Raw genomic sequence first — 22,432 nt, 5'->3', positions numbered from 1 at the left:
GACCCGCGGGCGGTGAATGGCCTTGTCCCCGTTGCCGCAGCGACTGCTAGTTTTCTTCCCCGTTTTCGGCGGGTGACCCGCGGCTAAAATGCGGTGGCCGCGGGTAAACCGCCACCGTGTCATTCTCTACTATAGGCTTCAGGGCCCTGTCTTGTGCAGCAGCAACACAGTGGCGAGGCAATGGCAAACCTCTCCTGTACTCTGCCTTGAAACAGCACAAGCTGGATTCCTCACTGTGCATGCAGCTATGGGTCAGTGGTCAACTCAAAGGCATACACACACTTTTAACTTAATACGTTTTTGGTTAGCTTTTGAAGGTAGGGTTACCAGATTTTACCAAAGGAAAATCCAGACCCATGGTCCCGCCCATAGGCCCACCCTGTTCCATCCCATTCCGGATGCCCCCCCAACCAATGCGAAAGCTTTTCAAAACCCAGACAAAGTGCCAGGTTTTGAAAAGATGTCCAGACCCCCGGTCACATCCTCGAAAAGGAAGACATGTCCGAGGAGTTTCGTCAGCCGTAAGCCTGAAGTCATCATGCCATTGTATAGATCCATGGTGAGGCCCCACCTGGAATACTGTGTGCAATTCTGGAGGCCGCATTACCGTAAGGATGTGCTGAGACTCGAGTCGGTCCAGAGAATGGCCACCCGGATGGTCTCGGGACTCAAGGATCTCCCGTACGAGGAACGGCTGGATAAGTTGCAGCTGTACTCACTCAAGGAACGCAGAGAGAGGGGTGACATGATCGAGACATTCAAGTATCTCACGGACCGCATCGAGGTGGAAAAAGATATCTCCTTTTTCAAGGGTCCTGCGGCAACTAGGGGGCATCCGTGGAAAATCAGGGGCGGGAAACTGCACGGGGACACCAGGAAATTCTTTTTCACTGAAAGGTGGTTGATCGCTGGAATAGTCTTCCACTTCAGGTGATTGAGGCCAGCAGCGTGCCTGATTTTAAGGCCAAATGGGATAGATACGTGGGATCTATTCACAGAGAAAGGTAGGGGAGGGTCATTGGGGTTGGCAGACTAGATGGGCCGTGGCCCTTATCTGACGTCTATTTCTATGTTTTTATGTTTCTGGTAATGCTATTCAAAGACAATACCTTTTTCAGATCAGAAATGAACAAATGATGGCCTATATGAGAATATATAAAGGAAACCTAAAAACATTCCAATGGGAGAGGCTACAGGGACCATGGTCTCCCCCAAAATTGGTGATTGCCACTTGGTTATGGCTCTGTTCCCCCACTGACCTCCTCCCGGAGCTGTACTTTTAAATCATTTTTAACCAAGATTTGAGGCACAAACAGGCACCTAGAAAATCAGCGCTGGAATCGCATCCACATAGGCACTTTAGACCGCCAAACCCCAAAGTAGGCGTGGCCAATGCCGAACGTGGCATTTGGTGACCTAAAACGCCTAATAGGCGCAATTCACACAATGATAGGTACTAGAAACCCTCGCCTATAATACTGATGCCTATCTTTCATGTCAGTGTGATTCCAAAACTGGTGCCATGAAGTGATTGACACACGATCAGGGTCGGTTTGAGAATCCGGGCCTAAGGAATCAATATTCAAAGTAATTTACTCAACCAGAAATAGCTCCTGACCAATTAAATTGTTTGTTTGGGGATAACTACCCATTTTCAGCAAATATTAACCTGTGTTACTGAAAATGTCTGGTTAGGGTCTAACTAAACACCATCTACATTTTGAGCATTCTGGGGGCAGAATCAGCATTTGACCAGTTAACTGGCCAAGGTAACCCATAAATAAGACCGCATAAAAGTCAGCCCTAAACTTTATGTGTTTCGCCATGGTGCGACCTCATTTGGAGTATTGCGTTCAATTCTGGTCTCCTTATCTCAAGAAAGATATAGTGGTGCTTGAAAAGGTTCAAAGAAGAGCGACCAAGATGGTAAAAGGGTTAGAAGTCCTCTCGTATGAGGAAAGACTAAAATGGTTAGAGCTCTTCAGCTTGGAAAAGAGACGCCTGAGGAGAGATAGGATTGAAGTGTACAAAATCCTGAGTGGAGTAGAACGGGTACAAGTGGATCGATTTTTCACTCCATCAAGAATGACAAAGAGTAGGGAACACTCGATGACGTTACAGGGAAATACTTTTAAAACCAGTAGGAGGAAATTTTTTTTCACTCAGAGAATAGTTAAGCTCTGGAACGCGTTGCCAGAGGATGTGCTAAGAGCGGATAGTGTAGCTGGTTTTAAGAAAGGTTTGGACAAGTTCCTGGAGGAAAAGTCCATAGTCTGTTATTGAGAAAGACATGGGGGAAGCCACTGTTTGTCCTGGATCGGTAGCATGGAATATTGCTACTCCTTGGGTTTTGGCCAGGTACTAGATACTTGGATTGGCCATCGTGAGAATGGGCTACTGGGCTTAATGGACCATTGGTCTGACCCAGTAAGGCTATTCTTATGGTTAAGTGCTGAATATTTCATTTAGCTGGCTCTGTAAACCCAGAAAATCAATTCTGGAACTTGAACATGGCCTGGCATTGAATTTCCAGGAATATCACCAGTGGCAATCGGCAAAATTCTGAGCATCACCAGCTGAATAGCGGCCCCTAAGTTTTTAAAGGACAGCATCTTACTTCCGTCACACATGTATCTTCAAATTGGTGGCAATGACTTCAAATTCCTGAGAATGACTTTCGGTACAGTTAGAACCATGTAATTCTAAGGTCGCGACCATTTAAGGCTCATTATTGGCAATTAAGGGCAAATTCTACAAGAAGCGCCCAAAAGATAGGCGCCTACTTAGGCCCTGTTCAGCTCGATTCAAGTCAAATTGGGTGCTGTTTGGTGAATCGCGCTGACCGGCACCTATTTTGGAGGCGCCCAAGAAATAGGCCAGCTCTAGGCACAACTAAAAAGTTAGGTGCCCATGCGAGCGCTTAAGCACGCTTAAGAGCAGCGATTCTGTAAGAAGGCGCCTAACTCATAGCCACGCACACGCCTAACATGCATAGCGCCTTTTTTTTTTTTTTAAGGCCGCCTAAATTTCTAGAGGCGCCTTGTTACAAAATCACGCTTTCTTGATAGGCGCCTAGGTTTCAATCAGTGCTGATTCAAAAGCTTAATTGAGCTTGTTATTCAATTTAGATAGGCGCCTATCTAAGTGGGCGCCTCCGATATAGGTGCCTAACTTTAGGCGCTGGTTACAGAATTTGGGCCTTAAAGCCAAGTGGCGCTATTCTATAACTGTTGCAAGCAGTTTTGCACAAGTTTAAAGAATTTGCTAGTTAATGTATTACAAAACAAAAGTCTAAAAACAAAAGTCACTGTGACGGAGTTCAAAGAAGCGTGGGATGAACACAGAGGATCTAGAATCAGAAAATAATATTAAATATTGAACTAAGGCCAGTACTGGATAGACTTGCACGGTCTGTGTCTGTGTATGGCCGTTTGGTGGGGGATGGGCTGGGGAGGGCTTCAATGGCTGGGAGGGTGTAGATGGGCGGAGTAGGTTTTAACAAAGATTTCGGCAGTAGGAACCCAAGCACAATACTGGGTAGAGCTTTGGATTCTTGCCCAGAAATAGCTAAGAAGAAAAAATTAAAAAAATTTAAATTGAATCAGGTTGGGCAGACTGGATGGACCATTCGGGTCTTTATCTGCTGTCATCTACTATGTTACTATGTTTGATAAAATGTTTCTGCACATCTGACTTGATTTTCCTGATTTCCCTCATTAGCAGTGGCATAGTAAGGGGGAGCAGACCTCCCTGAGCATTGTCTTGGAGGGAGCACAAGCACTTCTCCTCCTCTTCCTCCCTTCCCCCCCCCCCCAAGTTCCTCTTGAAACATTTGCCAGCACAAGTAGCATCCTGCACGTCCTGCTCACATCAGCCTCAGCTGCCTTCTGATATCACTTCCTGTTTGTGGGGCCAGGACATGACATCAGAAGGAAGCCGAGGCTGGCATGAGCAGGAAGTGGAAGATGCTGCAAACATTTCAAGAAGTACACAGGGGGGCATTTGAGCAACGGGGAAGAGTAGGGATGCGACTGCGTGCCTATGCCAGGCACCACCAACCCGGGTGCCTCCTTCTCTTGCTATGCCACTGATCACTAGAAATTGGTTCTTTTCAGAAGTTTGGTTAAAGTGGTAGGGTAGCCATGTTAGTCCCCTTTTGACAGTAATAAACAGAAGCAAAACAAAGGAAAGAAAGACAATACCTTTTTGATTGGACTAACAATACAGTTTTTGGTTAGCTTTCGAAGGTCACCCTTCTTCAGATCAGAAATTCAGAAATATATACTACTGCCCCTTAATACTCGGCTTTTGGGTTACAATTAATAGGATACTGTCAATTTCAATGACATGATATTGTACTATTTGGAACTGTATTACTGCCCAAGTCTCCAATTTGTGCAGCTAAGAATAGATTACTTCTGGTTATGACTGGGATTGCTATACAGATAACAAAAAATTGGAAGAATTGTGATAGACTGAATCATACTTTTTGGTGGGAATCCCTGTGCTTATTCTATCGATATGAATGCATGAATTCAGAACTAACTGGTCATTGTAAAAACTTTAATGAGATTTGGGGCCCATTAGCAGATTTTGTAATCACTAATCAACAGTATAAGCCTTCTTTTTCAATAGAGTTTTATACACATCTGGGAGGGGAGGGAGGGGGAAAAGATATTTCTTTATATATATATATATATATACTAGCTTTATAGCCCGTTACATTAACGGGTGCTAGAATATATGTGTGTTTGTCTTTATTTCTTTCTCTCTCTGTCTCCTTAGCCGCTTTTTCCTGTCCATTCTCCCTTATTTTTACCTCCCCTGTGTCCACCACCACCCCTTCACTGCTCCCCTTATCCAGCAGCAGCCCTTCTCCCTTTGTTTTACCTCCCCCCTGTCCATCAGCACCTCTTCCTGCTCCCCCTATCCAGCAGTAAGCCTCCCTTCATTTTTCCCCCGTGTCCATCATTACCTCTTCCTTCTCCCTCTGTCCAGTAGTAGGCCTCCCTTCATTTCCCCCCCTGTCCATCAGCACCTCTTCCTGCTCCCCATGTCCAGCAGTAGGCCTCCCTTCATCCCCCCCCCGTGTCCATCAGCACCTCTTCCTGCTCCCCCTGTCCAACAATAGGCCTCCATTCCTTTCCCCCCCCCCGTCCATCATCACCTCTTCCTGCTCCCTCTGTCCAGCAGTAGGCCTCCCTTCATTTCCCCCCTGTCCATCGGCACCTCTTCCTGCTCCCCATGTCCAGCAGTAGGCCTCCATTTCCCCCCCCCCTGTCCATCAGCACCTCTTCCTGCTCCCCCTGTCCAGCAGTAGGCCTCCTTTCATTTCCCCCCCCCTGTCCATCAGCACCTCTTCCTGCTCCCCCTGTCCAGCAGTAGGCCGTCCTTCATTTTTCCCCCCCTGTCCATCAGCATCTCTTCCTGTTCCCCCTAACAAGCAATAAGTCTCCCTTCCTTTCCCTCCCCCTGTCCATCATCACCTCTTCCTGCTCCCTCTGTCCAGCAATAGGCCTCCCTTCATTTCCCCCACCCCTGTCCATCAGCACCCCTTCCTGCTCCCCCTGTCCACGGGAGTTAGTACAGGGCCGGTGTCTGCCATTCTCCCCAGAGTCCTTGCGCCCCCCCCCCCCTTCCCTTCCCACGGACCTGACTACCTACCCGGCGATTCAAGCAGCGTGTGCAGCAGTCTTCACACGCTGCTTCGGGTCCTTCTACTGCCCTGATTTACTCTGGCACGTCCCTGATGACATCATCAGAGACGCAGCAGAGCAAATCAGGGAAGTAGAAGGGCCCGAAACAGCGTGTGTAGAGTCCTGCACACGCTGCTTGAATCGGCAAGGTAGTCGGGTCCGCGGGAAGGGGGGTGAGCGGAAAAGGACACGGACTCCTGTGGTCTGTCGCGGAGGGTGGCCAGGCTCCATTTCAGGCGCAGGGAAGGCTCACTGCCCCAGTTCCTTACCCGTCCGCAGCCCGGGCCAGGCCTTCCGCGCTTTCTCAGCAGCCCGGCTCGCTCGGTTGTTTGGGTTTTTTTACTCCGCTTCCTGCATTCGCTGCTCTCAGTGACGTAATAAGCGCGCATGCGCACTTGTCTTGCCACATCCCGACAGAAAAGGGATCAGGGAACACGCGAGGCAAGTGCGCATGCGCGGCTAGCATTTTATTATTTAAGATATATCTTTATTAGAATTTCAAACTACAATTGTGCAACAAGTAATTCATATACATAAATATCACAAGACAAGCACAATAAACTTTCAGATATTAATATACAATTAAATTTTTTCCCACTCTATACTCAAATAAAATAAACCCCACAAGAAACTATCCATATATACCCTAAATTCAGTTCCAATGCAACTCCCTTCCCCCGCCCTCCCCACCCACCCTGGATGTGTATGTTTACAAGTCTAGAAAATAAAATCAATTATTTTTCCTGATCAGATTTATATTATGTATGACATTAGTAACAAAAATCAATAAAGTATAATAAAAAAAAATAAATAAATAAAATCAATTACTCTTCCTTACAAAATTTAGCCAATGGCTCCCAAACATCCATAAACTTTCTGTAAACTTTTCTGGGAAAAGCTATTTCTATTATTTGGGAGTTATAAGTGGCATTTAATGTACCAATTGTATTTTTTATATGCACTTTGTGTATGTTTTAAAATGAATAAAGATTTATAAACAGAAAGTATGCAGTAAGCCACAGACACGGGTGCGATTTTAATGAGGCGGTAATTTAGCTACTCATTAGACTGAGCCACACCTACTTTTTGGCGCTAATTTGCTCCTGAGCTTATGTTTTAGCAGCTTCATAAATATGGACTTAAGCATCAAACTGCCGTCTCAGTGTCCTTATTGCTTTGTTAAACATCTCCTGTCTGTTGTCTTAATGATTACTGATGGCTTACACATTTTTTTAGGTATTCTGTACACAAGGACCCAGCAAACTGGCTCACTATTAATACAGCAAATGGTACCGTCTACACTGCCACCCATCTGGACCGGGAATCTTCTTTTGTTCACAACAATACTTACACTGCAGAGTTTCTAGCAATAGATGACGGTAAGTGTTGATTTATGAAAATGCTGCTAAAATGCTACTATAATGGTATGTGGTCTTCGTGATAAGGCATATGGGAACAGACTTAAAGATCTCAATCTGTATACTTTGGAGGAAAGGCGGGAGAGGGGAGATATGACAGAAACGTTTAAATACCTACGTAATGTAAATGCGTATGAGTGGAGTCTCTTTCATTTGAAAGGAAGCTCTGCAATAAGAGGTGATAGGCCCTGGAGTAATCTTTAAAAAAAAAAAAAAAAATCTTTATTAATTTTTCAAACTGAAGAAAAAGTGCATAAATATAAAAAAAAAAACACAAAATACCTTATACGCTCCCCCCTATCTGGATGTGTGTGGAAAAATTTTTTAAAAATCAAAAAATGAAGGATTGTTTCAATTAACCAATCTACAATTTAATAAGTGTTTCCAACGGACCCCAGAGGCTCCAGAGTAATCTAAGGAAATACTTTTTTACAGAAAGGGTGGTAGATGCATGGAATAGTCTCCCAGAAGAGGTGGTGGAGACAAAGACTATGTCTGAATTCAAGAGGGCCTGGGATGGGCACGTGGGATCTCTTGGAGAGAGAAAGAGATAATGGTTACTACGGATGGGCAGACTAGATGGGTCATTTGGCCTTTATCTGCCTTCGTGTTTCTATAATCATAAAGTTCTATGACATCACAATGCAGCTGTAAAGAGCCTTAGCCTATAGGAAGAGGAGATGCAAATGTTAAGAACCTTAGCCAATAGGGAGAGGAGGAGATGGTGGTTACTGCAGATGTGCAGACTGGATGGGCCATTTGGCCTTTATCTGCTGTCATGTTTCTATTTGCTAGGTTTCACACTGGCTAAGTAGAAATTGAAGGTTTGATCTTTGGTAGCCTGTATGCTTATTAAGAGGTAATTTTATAAACTGTTTTGCTTGTAAAATACTGAATTCTAAGGTCCTTTTACCAAAGTGCACTGAAATCTAGGCTTAACATGTTTTAACATGGGACTTTTCCACATGCTAAGCCAGATTTAACAGGGCACTTTTAATTTATTTTCATTGGCAGGTCATGCACTAATGTTCTTTCGACAGTTAATGTGGGAGTACATAGGGCCAGATTCTGTAAACAGCAGCTAAATTGGAAGGCGCCTGGAAAAAAAAGGCACCGGCCGCGTATCAAAAATCTTAGGCGCCGGTAATGTAGGCCAGGGTTTTACTGGCCTACGTTGCAGGCACCCAAGTTCTTTAGCGGCACTTTTGTCCGTCTCCGTCCTCAAACACACCCACTTGGGTGTTAGACGCCACTAGGCACCATGCGATAGGCGCATGCCTACCTTTTATAGAATCGGGTAGGTGCCTGGCGGCCAATTAATTTTTGTAATTATGAGTTCGTTAAAGCTCATGATTGACGCTATTAAGGCAGGTTAATTAATTAATGCGTCCATTTACTAGCGCACGCTAAATGTTAAGGCGCGCTAACGTGTCCATTATATCCTATGGGCACCGTAGCACGCTTTAACATTTAGCATGTACTAATTTTTAGCGTACACTAAAATGCCAACTGCACCTTAGTGAAAGGATTAGTCAGGTAGGGGCCTAACTTTAGGCCTCTCTCATAGAATCTGGACTAGAGGTCTGCACGGGAATGGGGATCGCGGGAATCCCACAGGTCCCGTGGGAATCCCCCCCTAACCACGGACTCCCACGGGGATGGAAGGCTTTGGAAGCAGGATTCGTCCATATAATATAATGGACACGTCAGCCTTAGTAAAAGAGGGAGGTTTATAAGTGAATTACCTGAACAGAAAAGAAAAAAAGGGTTACACCAAAGAGATTCCACAAGGAAAACAGCAAAAGAAACTGTGGAATTGATGATCCTGTCAGAAATAATTGCTGCTTTTTAGGGGGACGGGAGGGGATGGAGGGAATTCCTTGCGGGGATGGGTGGGGACGGAGAGGATCCTGGTGGGGACGGGTGGGGATGGAGAGGATCCTGGCGGGGACGAGTGGGGATGGAGAGGATCCTGGTGGGGACGGGAGGGGACGGAGAGGATCCTGGCAGGGATGGGTGGGGACGGAGAGGATCCTGGTGGGGACGGGTGGGAACGGAGAGGATCCTGCTGGGATGGGTGGGATTTCTGTCCCCGTGCAACTCTCTAATCTGGACCTTAGTGCCTCCTATTTAGCAGGAGAATTCTGTAAATTTTGCTATAAATTGAATGTGTAAATTTGGGTGCATGTCCAATTTGTGAGCAAAATTTAATTGAGCAATAAACCTATTAGCACCAATAATTAGGTGTTATCAATCAATTGGTGCTAATTAGCAATGATTTGGATTAACAAGCATTATTCTGTAAACCTACATGAGTGAAAAGGGGAGGGGACAAGGGTGGGTCTGGCTTGTTCACTAAAGATGTTCAAAGTATTATGGAATTCAGTGAATGTGTGACTCGGACAAGAGGTCATGGACTGAAACTGAAGGGAGACAGGACCAGAACAAATGTCAGAAAATACTGTTTCACACAGCGAGTGGTGGACGCCTGGAACGCACTCCCGGAAGAGGTTGTGGCGGAAACGACAATTCCAGGATTTAAGGGCAAGTTGGACGCACATCTTCTCGCAAGACACGTTGAGGGATACGAGTGACCAAGGTACTCGACGGGGAACACCTAGCTGAGCCTCCGCGGGTGCGGACCACCGGACTAAATGGACCCACGGTCTGATCCGGTGTGGGCATTTCTTATGTTCTTATGTAATTTACAGTAGATTCAGGGATCTACACCAAATTTCAGACGGTATAAATCCTCACACCCAAAATTAGGTACAGATCCCGGAGCTAGGCCTTATTCTATTAACAGCACCCAGCTTACAGCACCATTTATAGAATAACGATCGGTGCTCATTTTATCTGTGCCGAATTTGGTTGCCATTTACTGAATTTAGGGCTAGATTCACTAAGCCCACCGATCAAGTTCTGACCACTTAGCGACCCCTTTGTGATCTGATTTCCCTCCGACCTGATTCACTAACCTCTGTACCGATCATCCTCCGCATGCAAATGAGGGGAACGGTATTCAAATGCAGGCAGGCAGCGATTCACTAAAAAAAAAAAAAAAAAAGCAACACCGACTGGACTAGCCAATCGGCAAACAAGCGACTGCTGGGGACCAGTCGTTCAGGTCGTTTCCAACTGCTCTTCCCCGAATCTCCTGCTCTCTGCCCCAACTCAAGCCGCGATTCTTCTGTGCCCTGCTCTGCCCCGAATCTCCTGCCCGATTCTGCTGCCACATTTCTCCCCGACTCTCCTGCCCTTCCCTGCTGTGCAAGCCCGTGGTTTTAACCTGTGGGTTTAAAGCAGGTTACAACCACAGGCTTGCGAAAAAGGAAAAAACAGTAAAAAAAAAAAAAAAAGCAAAATTTAGCTCTGCCTGGCACAGAGGGACAGCACATGCGCAGACACTCTCATACCTGGCCCTTTCTCATTGACCTAGGTCAGCTCTAACCCTGCAATCCCCCTATTCTTTAGATTTTTCATTGGTCCAGCTCAGTACAGGCCATCAGCCCATTCCCAGAAATTATTAGCTTATCAGGGTCACCATGAGCTACATAACTTCAGATACCAGGCCCTCTACAGGGGACAATATCATGTCAACCCTTCAGCTTGTGTCTCATGCTGGCTATGCCTTGGTTCATCTCAAACTTATACTGTTTGGAGTTTCAAGTCTAGTAGTGTGATTTGAAAAAAGTGAATAGCAATCAAAGGTGAATGCCATTCTGAAAAAAGAAAAAAACAACAACCCCAAAACACTAACCAGGCTTTGCCTTGCCTTGGGATAATATAAATTATAGTTTATGGTGGGAAACCTTATGCCAAATGTATAAATTTGAACATATGAATTCGTTAAAATTGGGACACTATAATAAATTCAAAGCAATTTGGGATCTATTAACATAAGCATTTCCCTTTGATTTCTGTTATGCACATCCAGGAAGGGTGGGTGGGAGGGTGCGGGAGGGGGGTGATATATATTTATTATATCATTTGATTGTATTAAGTATTGATTATTGTAATATTTGTTTGTTAATCTGTTTGTTAATCTGTTGTCGGCTTTTGAAAATGAATAAATATTTTAAAAAACAAAACAAAACCCACCAGCCTTGCCATGTAGGCCTTTCAGCCATCTCGGAGAAAGACAACTTCCCTGTCTGACATTTTATAATTACATCTAACTCTCTATTCCTTTGTTATTCCATAACTTGCAAGCTGGTTAATGCTTCCACACACATTCTCATCCATGACACACCCCCTCCCCAAAATCCTTGGGAAAACCCAAAAACAAATGAGTATTAAGTGGTAAGCATTTTCTTGTGCATTGCACATTAGGACTTAATGCTCTTTAGTGAAAGAGACCCTAGATTGCAGCTATTTGTCAAAGGAAATCCGTTATGTAATTTCCCTTTGCAAATTAGCAAGCAGAAATGAGATAATTCTATAAAGAAACCACTAACATTTGTGTAGCCAATACATGTGTACATGACTAGAATACTAAAAAAAAAGGAAAAATGCAGAGGTGATGTACAAAATGCCAAGAGGGGCATAATCGAAAGGGACGTCTAAGTCCGTTTATGTCCATCTGGCAAGTCGTCCAGAGTTAAAAAGAGCTTGACACATTTTCGAAAGATACGTCCAACATTTTTTTGTTTCGAAAATCGTCTAATTATACGTCCTGCTGATCTGATTGTCCAAGCCGCTAAATCGTCCATCTTTATACCACATTTTCGTCCAACTTTCCGTCCAAGTCCAAAACGACTAGAACAAGCCCTGTTGGACGTGGGAGGGGTCTGCAAAGTGATGGATTGAACACCCAGACATGCCACCTAAACAGTGGGGTACCTTACAGGGCACTGCTGTGAACTTCACAAAAAGGGTGCCATAGCTTCTCCTCCCTACAGCTCCCTTATAGGTTACTGTGAGCCCCCCAAACCACCTCCAGAATCCCCTAGATCCATTTATCTACCATCCCAATAGCCCTTATGGCTGCAGGAGCCACTTATATGCCAGTACAAAAGGGATTTGGGAGTGTATAGGGGAGTGCACATGTTTCAATATCAATGCAGTGATTACAGGGGCTTATGGGCATGGGTCCTCCTCTCCATGGGTCCCTAACCCATCCCCAAGACGATTTAAGACACCTCTGTGCCACACGAATAGGCTTTCCTATGCCGGGCGGCCAGGTGATGATGGTTTGGAGACAGAATTTTAAAGTTATGATTAAAATTTTTATGGGGGTGGGGGGGGGGGGGTTGGTGATCACTGGGGTAGTGTGTGGGGGTCTGTTTTATGTGTTTTCAGTGCTTATCTGGTGACTTTAGGTGGGTTTTTGTGACTTAGACCATGTTTTACATAGTCTAAGTCACAACGTCCAAGTTCTGTCGATCATCGGCTGTATAACTTTCGGTTATACATGCTGTACAACTAAGTCTAAGCAGGCCCACGTCCCACCAAACTCCCACCCTCAGCATGCCTCCCGAAACGTCCCATTTAGCTTTGGTCGTTCAGCGGCACTATGAAGGCCTAGGTCGTTTACAAATACGTCCAAAACCCGTTTTTATTATCGGCACTTGGACGTTTTTGAGAAATGTTCGTCCAAATGCCGACTTAGGCCGGTTTTTGGACGTTTTGTCTTTCGATTATGAGCCCCCCAAAGTCTTTAATGTGAATCAATAGACAGTTTGTATCCAGAAAATGTAGTTCACTTTGGGTTAGAACCCAGGACCTGACCCGGTCCGTGTTTCGAAAAACATTTCTTCCTCAGGGGTCCTAAAAGGTATTAAAACCACATTCTAGTTAGGCATTTGGTATACAGTGCTCCCCCGCAAATTCACAAGCAGCTCCTGATTGGTGAAGCCCGACTTTAATACAGGAAGAGGCGGTCGGAGCCTACCGCGAGTGATTTCCTTCACTCGCCGGCACTCCAGCTGCCTTCTCCGGCTGCCCTCTCCTATCTCCCCCGCTAAAAACCGTATCCGCGGTTTTTCAACATTCGGGCGAATATCGGGGGTGTACTTTACAACTGTACAGGAAAGTTCAATTTTGGTGGACTGAGAATAGAATCCGGCAGGCTCCGTCGCAGTCCAATACTGAAAGCAAAAGTATTTGACTTCGACGGAGCCTACCGGATTCTAAATGGTTCACTAGAATGTGGTTTTAATACCTGAACGACCCCTGAGGAAGAAGTGTTTTTCATAATAACTATGGGGGAAATTCTATAAACAGTGCCTTAACTTAGGCCCTCTTTTACTAAGGTGCGCTAACCGATTTATCGCGCGCGCTAATCGGTTAGCGCACCTTAGTAAAAGAGGGGGGTAGGCCCAAAACAAACGGCACCAGAATTGTGCCTCCGGAGGTGCCTATTGGTGCCTACGAACACTATAGGCATGGCTAACACTGGAAGTGGCTTTAGGTGCTGTAAAGCGCCAAAATAGGCGCGATTCATGTCAAAGGTAGATGCCGGAAATGTAGGCCTTGAAAACCCTTGCCTACCTTTCCGATGCCTATCTTTGACGGAGGCGCGATTCTCTAAACCGCGCCATCGACAACGCGGTTGACCCATGATCGGTGGCCACTTTTAAGGCCACTGCCGACGATAGCGCCATTTAGAGAATCTGGCAGTTTGCGCTAATGTTGCGATTGGTGCATTAGTAAGAATTAGCATGTGAGCACATACCGACACCTATTTTGCAGATGGTTAGGGTCACACTGTTTTCCTTCCCTAAACAATTAGAATGCACATAATGTATATGTTTATGTTTATAAAAAACTTTCTATACTGAATATCAGCCTAAAAAAGGATCCAAGCGGTGTACAATATATAATACATATTTATCAAGAAAGGAACTCCATTTTAAAATAGGATAGAAATGAGTTAAAGCAAAAGGTTTTTTTAAAAAAAAATTTTCCTAAAATACTAAGCAATCAACATCTCCATAATAATAATTCTAATCGCAACCCTAATAAAAACAATCAAATCTCAGTAAACCATAATTAATACATGCAGTTAAAAAAAATTTCCATATCAAAGATTAATCATTATATAAATATAGATTACAGTCCCAAACTCAATTATTCAATTTGAGAAAGCCAATTGAAAAAAAACCTGTGCTTTTAGGTGTCTTTTAAAGTTTATGTATGATTTTTCTTTTCTCAAATCTATGGGCAAATTATTCCATAAACGCAGAACTAGATAAAAGAACCATAAAATTAAATTAAGAACCATAAAAAAATATTTTGATCCTTTATCGCTCAGACTATTGGTGCAGGCATTAGTTTTATCTATTTTAGGCTATTGTAACATCATCTATTTAAGGAAATTAAGGATCATTCAGAATACAGTGGTTCGATTGATTTTTGGTTTAAAAAAGAACGACCATATTAGTCCATATTATCGTTTACTTCATTGGCTGCCTTTGGAGGCAAAAGTATTATTCAAATTTTCCTGTATCTGCTTTAAGCTGATATCGGGATTGTCTCCAGTTTACCTTTTTCCTCATTTTGTGTTGCATAGACCATCAAGAGAAACTAGAAACTTCTACTTATTTGCTTATCCAAAAATTAATGGGTGTAGCTAGATAGGACCCTGGTAACAATCTTGGTTAGGTAAATGTATTCAGCGAGCTATGTTATCGGAAATTAATTAAGACCACTTTGTTCGATAAGTTTATTACTTAGTAAGTTTTATTATTGAAATTCTATTTTACAAATATTTGCATTTTTTTTACTGTCTTAATTGTATTTCGCTGATTGTCCAGCTCTTTTTAGTGTAAACCGCCTAGAACTTTTGGTTATGGCGGTATAAAAGAATAAAGTTGTTATTATTATTATTATAGTTGACGCGAGATGTGCCTTCGAGATATGAGGAACGACTACCCTATTGTCATTCAAAGATCGTAATGAACGTCTTGGTGCATAAAATAACACCAAGTTAGAAAGATATGAAGGCTGTAACTGAAATAATGCTCTATGTGCCAACATCAAGATCTTAAATTTGATCCTAAATTCCATTGGTAACCAATGGGATTTTAAATACAGAGGTGTCACATGATTACGAATATATGTGTCAACTGTTTAGTGCAGTGTGTCGCAAACTTTTTAAGGTGCAGGACACTAATCTCTTGGCCGTAGATGGAGGGCACTCCGGAAATGCGCAGATGTCGACGCAGTGATATCGCACGCATGCGTGATGTCATCACGTCCACATATACGCAGATGTCCTCCAGCCGTGGCCCTGCAACTCCTGTTACCACCGGTGGGAAGGGGGGGGGCCGCTGCAGAAGGAGAGGCGAGGAGAAGGAGCAGAGGCACCGGCACGGAGGAGAGCGGCGCGTCCTGTAAGCAGTCAGCCAGCGCCGGTGCCTCTCCTCCTCGCTGGCATCTCGGGGCACACCTGGAATCTACCGGGGCACACAGTTTGCGATGCACTGGTTTAATGCATGAATGCCCACTTTCCTCCCCTCAACACCCTCCCTCCAAAATTACATATACAGTGGTACCTTGGATTACGAGCATAATCCGTTCCAGGAGCATGCTCGTAATCCAAAATGCTCGTTTATCAAAGCAAGTTTCCCCAAAGGAAATAATGGAAACTCGCTATGATACGTTCCCCCCCCCCCCCCCACGAGAACCGGCATTGCTCCCCCGAAGGCCCCCCCTGCGATCTGGCACCCTCCCGCGATCCGTTACCCCCCACGATCTGGCACCCTCCTCCCCGCGATCCGGTACCCCCCCCCCCCCCCGCTGCGATAGGGCACCCCCCCCGCCGCTGCTTACTGTCATCTGGGCACTGGCATGTCCTGTGCGTTGGTGCCAGTGCCTGAAGATCGGCCTCCTATTCTTGCTGGGCCTTGAGCATCTGTGCATGCTCAAGGCCTGCGAGTTCACGGAGAGAACGTGAACTCGCAAGCCTTGAGCATGCGCAGATGCTCAAGGCCTAGCGGCGGGGGGTTGTCCAATCACAGCGGGGGGGTGCCCAATCGCAGCAGGGGGGTGCCCGATCGCGGCGGGGGGGTACCGGATCGCGGGGGGAGGGTGCCGGATCGTGGAGGGGAGGGTGCCGGATCACGGTTTCCGAGGCGCCAATTTTGCGAATGTTTTGCTCGTCTTGCAAAACACTCGCAAACCAGTGCACTCGTAAACCGAGGTACCACTGTATTTTATTTTTTAATGCAAATATTACCACAGGACACCATTTTAAGCTGCATTAGGCACACATTAGCACTTAACACAGCTCAGTAAAAGGGCCTCCTTAATATGCTTTAAATCAATTTGGTGTGTACTATTTTTAAGGTGCTTTAATGCCATTATACAGATCCATGGTGAGACTGCATTTGGAGTACTGTATCCAGTTTTGGAGGCCACATTACCAAAAGGATGTGAAGAGAATTGAGTCAGTTCAGAGAATGGCCACAAGGATGGTCTCAGGACTTAAAGATCTTTCATATGAAGATCGTCTGAGCAGTCTGCGCTTATACTCGCTCGAGGAGCGCAGAGAAAGGGGGGACATGATAGAAACTTTCAAGTACATAACGGGCCGCATCGAGGAGGAGGAGGAAATCTTCACTCTTACGGGTCCCACGGTGACAAGAGGACATCCGCTAAAACTTAGGGGAGGAAGATTTCATAGGGACACCAGGAAATACTTCTTTACCGAGAGGGTGATTGACAGATGGAATGGTCTTCTACGTCAGGTAGTCGAGGCAAGTAGCACGCTCGACTTCAAGAGACGATGAGACAAACATGTGGGGTCGCCACAGAGGTATGGTAGGGTTTCTCGAGGGTGGAAGGGATCATGATTGGGCAGGCTTGTTGGGCTGTCGGCCCTTTTCTGCCGTCGTATTCTATGTTTCTATGTTAAGGGCTGAATTCACTAAGGGCACGGATCGGATCTGATCTGTATCCGATCCGATCCGTGTCCGGGAGGGCTGATTCACCAATCGCCCTCATGCAAATGAGGGCAATCGGAATCACGCCCCCCAACCGACTGAATCGGATCGCTGAATAGCGATCCTTGTACATGCGCAGACCATCTGTAGATGGTCTGCAAATGCTTAAAAAGCAGCAACCTTTTTTTTTTTTACCTTTTTGGTTTTACTTTTCTTTGCGAGCCCATGGTTTTAAACCGCGGGTTAAAACCACTGGCTTGTAGTGCGGGGAATGGCAGGAGATTCGGGGCATCAGGAGAGATTTGGGGCAGGAGAGAAGAGTTGGGGAGGAGGGCGGCGAGATGAGATTTGGGGCAGGAGAGCAGAGTCGGGCAGGAGAGGGGAGCAGGGCTTCGAGACAGGAGTCGGGGCAGGAGAGTAGAGTCGGGCAGGAGAGCGGAGCAGGGCAGCCAGAGGAGAGTCGAGGCAGGAGAGCAGAGCTGGGCGGCCAGAGGAGAGTCGGACAGGAGAATCCAGGCCGAGAGCAGGAGAGCAGACAGGAGAATCCAGGCCAAGCAGTTGGAAAGCAGTTAGCGACTGGTCTCCAGCAGTCGCTTCTTTTGTTGTTCTGCCAGCCGAGTCGCTTTTCAAGATTTGTTTTGTGATATGCTACCTCCTACATTTTAATGCCGATCCCCCCTCATTTGCTTGTGCGGATCGGATCGGAAGATGATCAGGACAGAAGTTAGTGAATCGGGCCGGAGGAAAATCGGAACGCAAAGGGGTCGCAAACCGATCGGTACACGATCGGTTTGCTTAGTGAGTCTAGCCCTAAGAAAGTTACATCCCCTCGTGCTCGTGCTTGCTCAGATATCCACGTGGTTTTCTCCTACCCCCAGTATAAACACAGCCCCCTCCTCATCTTTGTAAAATCTTGCACACTTTGAAAGCCCACACATACTTTTAGCTGGGCAGGTAAGAACTATTGTTAGCTATGTCCTTTTATCAATGTGACTGCGCTGCGTTCCAGGGTAAACAGTTTTGGAACTGCTCTTGCAAGGTCAACGATAAGATATAAGCAACATTTCCTATTGTGCTGACTTTATCTAATATCAAAATGCAATAAAGAGTTTTCACCTGCACTTTACTTCTTGACCTTACGTCTGTGTATCCAACCCACCCTATTCTATCACTCTGGGCAAGAAATAAATATCCGTGCACACGTGAAACAGCCCAGAACAATGCTCGGATGTGTGGGAGCAGCTGAAACCTGTAACAGCGAAGGATCTTTCCTGGCAGGAATATTATGAATTGGATTATTTTGTGAGCAGCCTAGTCTTGCCATTCTTCTATTTGAAAGGAGACACAAATATTATCTGGCCTCGGGGGTAATGAACATCTACTACATGTGTAATTGTTCCATCCTCCATACAGAGTTTTTGATTAAACACGAATTTTATGTGCAGCAAGGTTAGGATGGAGCAGTAATTTATGGCCGTGCTGGATTTTCTTAGTGGATGCAATCTCTCTCAATATCTCTCTCTCTCACTTTCTCTCTCTCTTTCTCTCTTTCTCTTTCTCTTTCTCTCTCTCTTTCTTTCTTTCTCTCTCTTTCTCTCTCTCTTTCTCTTTCTCTCTCTCTTTCTCTTTTTCTCTCTCTCTTTCTTTCTTTCTCTCTCTTTCTCTCTTTCTTTCTCTCTCTCTTTCTCTTTTTCTATCTCTCTTTCTCTCTCTCTTTCTTTCTTTCTTTCTTTCTTTCTTTCTCTCTCTTTCTCCGGCCAAAGTATTTTGAAAATGGGGAGGGGGCAGAGAGAAGGAAAGTTTCAGCATTGAGGTGGGAAGGAAGAGAGGGAGAGAGACTGTACCCAGGGGGGTGGGGTGGGGGACAGAGAGAGACTCCAGATGCTAGACTAGAAGGGAAAAGAGAAGGAGATGAAGGGGAACTACTACTATTTATCACTTCTATAGCGCTGAAGGACTTACATTACACAGTCCCTGCTCAGAAGAGCTTACAATCTAACTTGGACAGACAAACATGACAGAGGGTTGGGAGATGCAGAACTCAAGGGGGAGAGTTAGGAGTGGAAAGCAGCCTTTTGAGCTTTTATATTGTAAGTGTGCCAAAGCATAAACCATCATTTATGTACTAAGGGCCATATTTTACGTATTTTATTTATTTATTTCGCTTTCTATCCCGTTCTCCCCAAAGAGCTCAGAACCAGTTACAGGCTAACACACATAATATATAGTTAATAGGTTACAATTTGCCATAGTTACTGTCCAAGTTTTTATCCTAACGCGACACATGCCAAGGATCTAGTGCCAATATACAGTCAAACCTTGGTTTGCGAGCATAATTCGTTCCAGAAGCATGCTTGTAATCCAAGCAAATTTCTCCATAGGAAATAATGGAAACTCAGGTGATTCGTTCCACAACCCAAAAACTTTAACACAAAATTCTATACGTACTTGTATTGCAAGACCTCGCTTGTTTAGAACAGTCACTACACTCCTGCAGTGTCAGAGAGAGAAGAACCATCGGCTCAGTTGTGATGATATGACGCGTGTATACTTTATGTACTTGTATTGCAAGACCTTGCTTGTATATCAAGTTAAAATTTAATCAAATGTTTTGCTTGTCTTGCAAAACACTTGCAAACCAAGTTACAATGATGCCTTGGAATCCGAACTTAATCCGTTCCAGAACCCCGTTCAAGTTCCAATACGTTTGAGTTCCAAGACAATTTTTCCCATTGAAAATAATGGAAACTGGATTAATCCATTCCTGGGTCCCACAAACTCAAATTTTAACAGTAAATACACTGGATGTTAGGGGCAGAAACACACACATACAATGTGCAGGGCGTTCGGATTCCAAAGTAGAGTTCGGATTCTGGGGCAAAATTTACTACAAAAAAAACTTCGGATTCCAAAACGTTCGAGTTCTGGGGCGTTCGGATTCCGAGGTACCACTGTACTTGCAATCCAAGGTTTTACTGTACATTTCTTTGTGATTGGTCATGGGCGGGGGAGTTAGGTGAAGAGGTAAGTTTTTATTTAGGGTTACCAGACAAAAGGAGGACATGCTTCCCTGGCTAGTCTCTCTTCATACTCTCTTTTGGTTCGAAAAGCCAAAAGAGAGTATGAAGAGAGACTAGCCAGGGAAGCACGAAATTTCAAGCCATTCTTTAGATATGTTAAAGGCAAACAGCCGGCTAGGGAGGAGGTGGGACCGTTGGACGACGGAGACCGGAAGGGAGCGGTGAAGGAAGAGAAAGAGGTCGCGGAAAGACTTAATATGTTCTTTTCGTCTGTATTTACAAGCGAAGACACAACCAACATACCGGAACCCGAACAAATCTTCAATGGAAATCCAGCACAAAAGTTAACATCCATGGAAGTGAGCCTCAATGATGTGTACAGGCAGATAGAAAAACTAAAAACCGACAAATCCCCAGGTCCGGATGGAATCCATCCAAGGGTTCTGAAGGAACTAAAGGAGGAAATAGCGGAGCTACTACAGCAAATTTGCAACCTATCTCTGAAAACAGGTGTGATCCCGGAGGATTGGAAGATAGCCTACGTTACGCCCATCTTTAAAAAGGGATCAAGAGGTGACCCGGGGAACTATAGACCGGTGAGTCTGACCTCGGTTCCGGGGAAAATGGCGGAAGCACTGATAAAAGAAAACATCGATGAACATTTTGAAAAAAAACGAACTTCTGATATCCAGCCAACATGGTTTCTGCAGGGGAAGATCGTGCCTGACTAACTTATTGCACTTCTTCGAGGGAATTAACAAACAGATGGACAGAGGAGACCCCATAGACATCATATACCTAGATTTCCAGAAAGCCTTTGACAAGGTGCCTCATGAACGTCTACTCCGGAAACTGAAGATCCATGGGGTGGACGGAGACGTGCATAGATGGATCAGAAACTGGTTAGAGGGAAGGAAACAGAGGGTAGGAGTGAAGGGCCATTACTCGGACTGGAGGAAGGTCACGAGTGGTGTTCCGCAGGGCTCGGTGCTCGGGCCACTGCTTTTTAATATATTCATAAATGATCTAGAAACAGGAACGAAGTGTGAGATAATAAAATTTGCGGACGACACCAAACTATTTAATGCAGCTCGGACGAAGGAGGAATGCGAAGAATTGCAAAGGGACTTGGACAAACTAGGGGATTGGGCTGAGAGATGGCAGATGAAGTTCAATGTTGAGAAGTGCAAAGTATTGCATGTGGGAAACAGAAACCCGAGGCACAATTATACGATGGGAGGGATGTTATTGACTGAGAGTACCCAGGAAAGGGACTTGGGGGTAATGGTGGACATGACAATGAAGCCGACGGCACAGTGTGCAGCGGCTGCTAAGAGAGCGAATAGAATGCTAGGTATAATCAAGAAGGGTATTACAACCAGAACGAAAGAAGTTATCCTGCCGCTGTACCGGGCAATGGTGCGTCCGCAACTTGAGTACTGCGTCCAGTATTGGTCGCCGTACCTTAAGAAGGATATGGCGTTACTCGAGAGAGTTCAGAGGAGAGCGACACGACTGATTAAGGGGATGGAAAATCTTTCATACGCTGAGAGATTGGAGAACCTGGGTCTCTTTTCCCTGGAGAAGAGGAGACTTAGAGGGGATATGATAGAGACTTATAAGATCATGAAAGGCATAGAGAGAGTAGAGAGGGACAGATTCTTCAAACTTTCAGAAAATAAAAAAAACAAGAGGGCTTTCGGAAAAGTTGAAAGGGGACAGATTCAAAACGAATGCTAGGAAGTTCTTCTTTACCCAACGTGTGGTCGACACCTGGAACGCGCTTCCAGAGGACGTTATAGGGCAGGGAACAGTATCGGGGTTTAAGAAAGGATTGGACAATTTCCTGCTGGAAAAGGGGATAGAAGGGTATAGATAGAGGTTTACTACACAGGTCCTGGACCTGTTGGGCCGCCGCGTGAGCGGACTGCTGGGCGCGATGGACCTCAGGTCTGACCCAGCAGAGGCATTGCTTATGTTCTTATGTTCTTATGTCCGGGGTTTCGGATGGCTTTTCAAAACCTGGCACTTTATCCGGGTTTTGAAAAGCTTTCCTCTCCATTGCATGTGCGGAAGTCCTGCCCGATGATTGGGGCTGGAGCAGGATTGGGGGCGGAACCGGGACTGAGGATGGGTGGAACTGGGCAGGCCTGGGGGTGGGTCTAGGAGGGTCTGGATTTTCCAAATGAAAAATCTGGTAATCCTATTGTTATTGCTTTTCTAAAGTTGTGCCGAGTAATTTCACAAAGAGGGTGTACCTTTTATAGAATCACACAGCACCGGTGTGCAACTCATAACTTAGGCAAAGCAATTAAGGCTAGCTAAAACCAGGCCTAAATGGCTGCACCTAAGTTGTGCGCAGCTTGGGCGTATTCTATAACTTTTAGGAATTCCTCTACCCCCCCTTTTCA

The 22,432-nt window shown here is 45.2% G+C and overlaps 1 protein-coding gene across 2 annotated transcripts in view; it reads left to right on the top strand.

Moving 5' to 3' along the window:
- CDH13 (cadherin 13) overlaps positions 1 to 22,432 on the top strand; it is a 1,218,549-nt gene that overhangs the window by 1,117,957 nt on the left and 78,160 nt on the right. For both annotated transcript variants that reach the window (XM_033942565.1, XM_033942566.1), the window contains one exon: positions 6,933 to 7,075. In XM_033942565.1, the coding sequence (XP_033798456.1) occupies positions 6,933 to 7,075 (143 nt within the window). The remainder of the gene's footprint in view (positions 1 to 6,932; positions 7,076 to 22,432) is intronic.

Source organism: Geotrypetes seraphini, chromosome 4 (genome assembly GCF_902459505.1).
Source record: "Geotrypetes seraphini chromosome 4, aGeoSer1.1, whole genome shotgun sequence".
Classification (NCBI taxonomy): Eukaryota; Metazoa; Chordata; class Amphibia; order Gymnophiona; family Dermophiidae; genus Geotrypetes; species Geotrypetes seraphini.
This window is presented reverse-complemented; position numbering and strand designations above follow the sequence as displayed.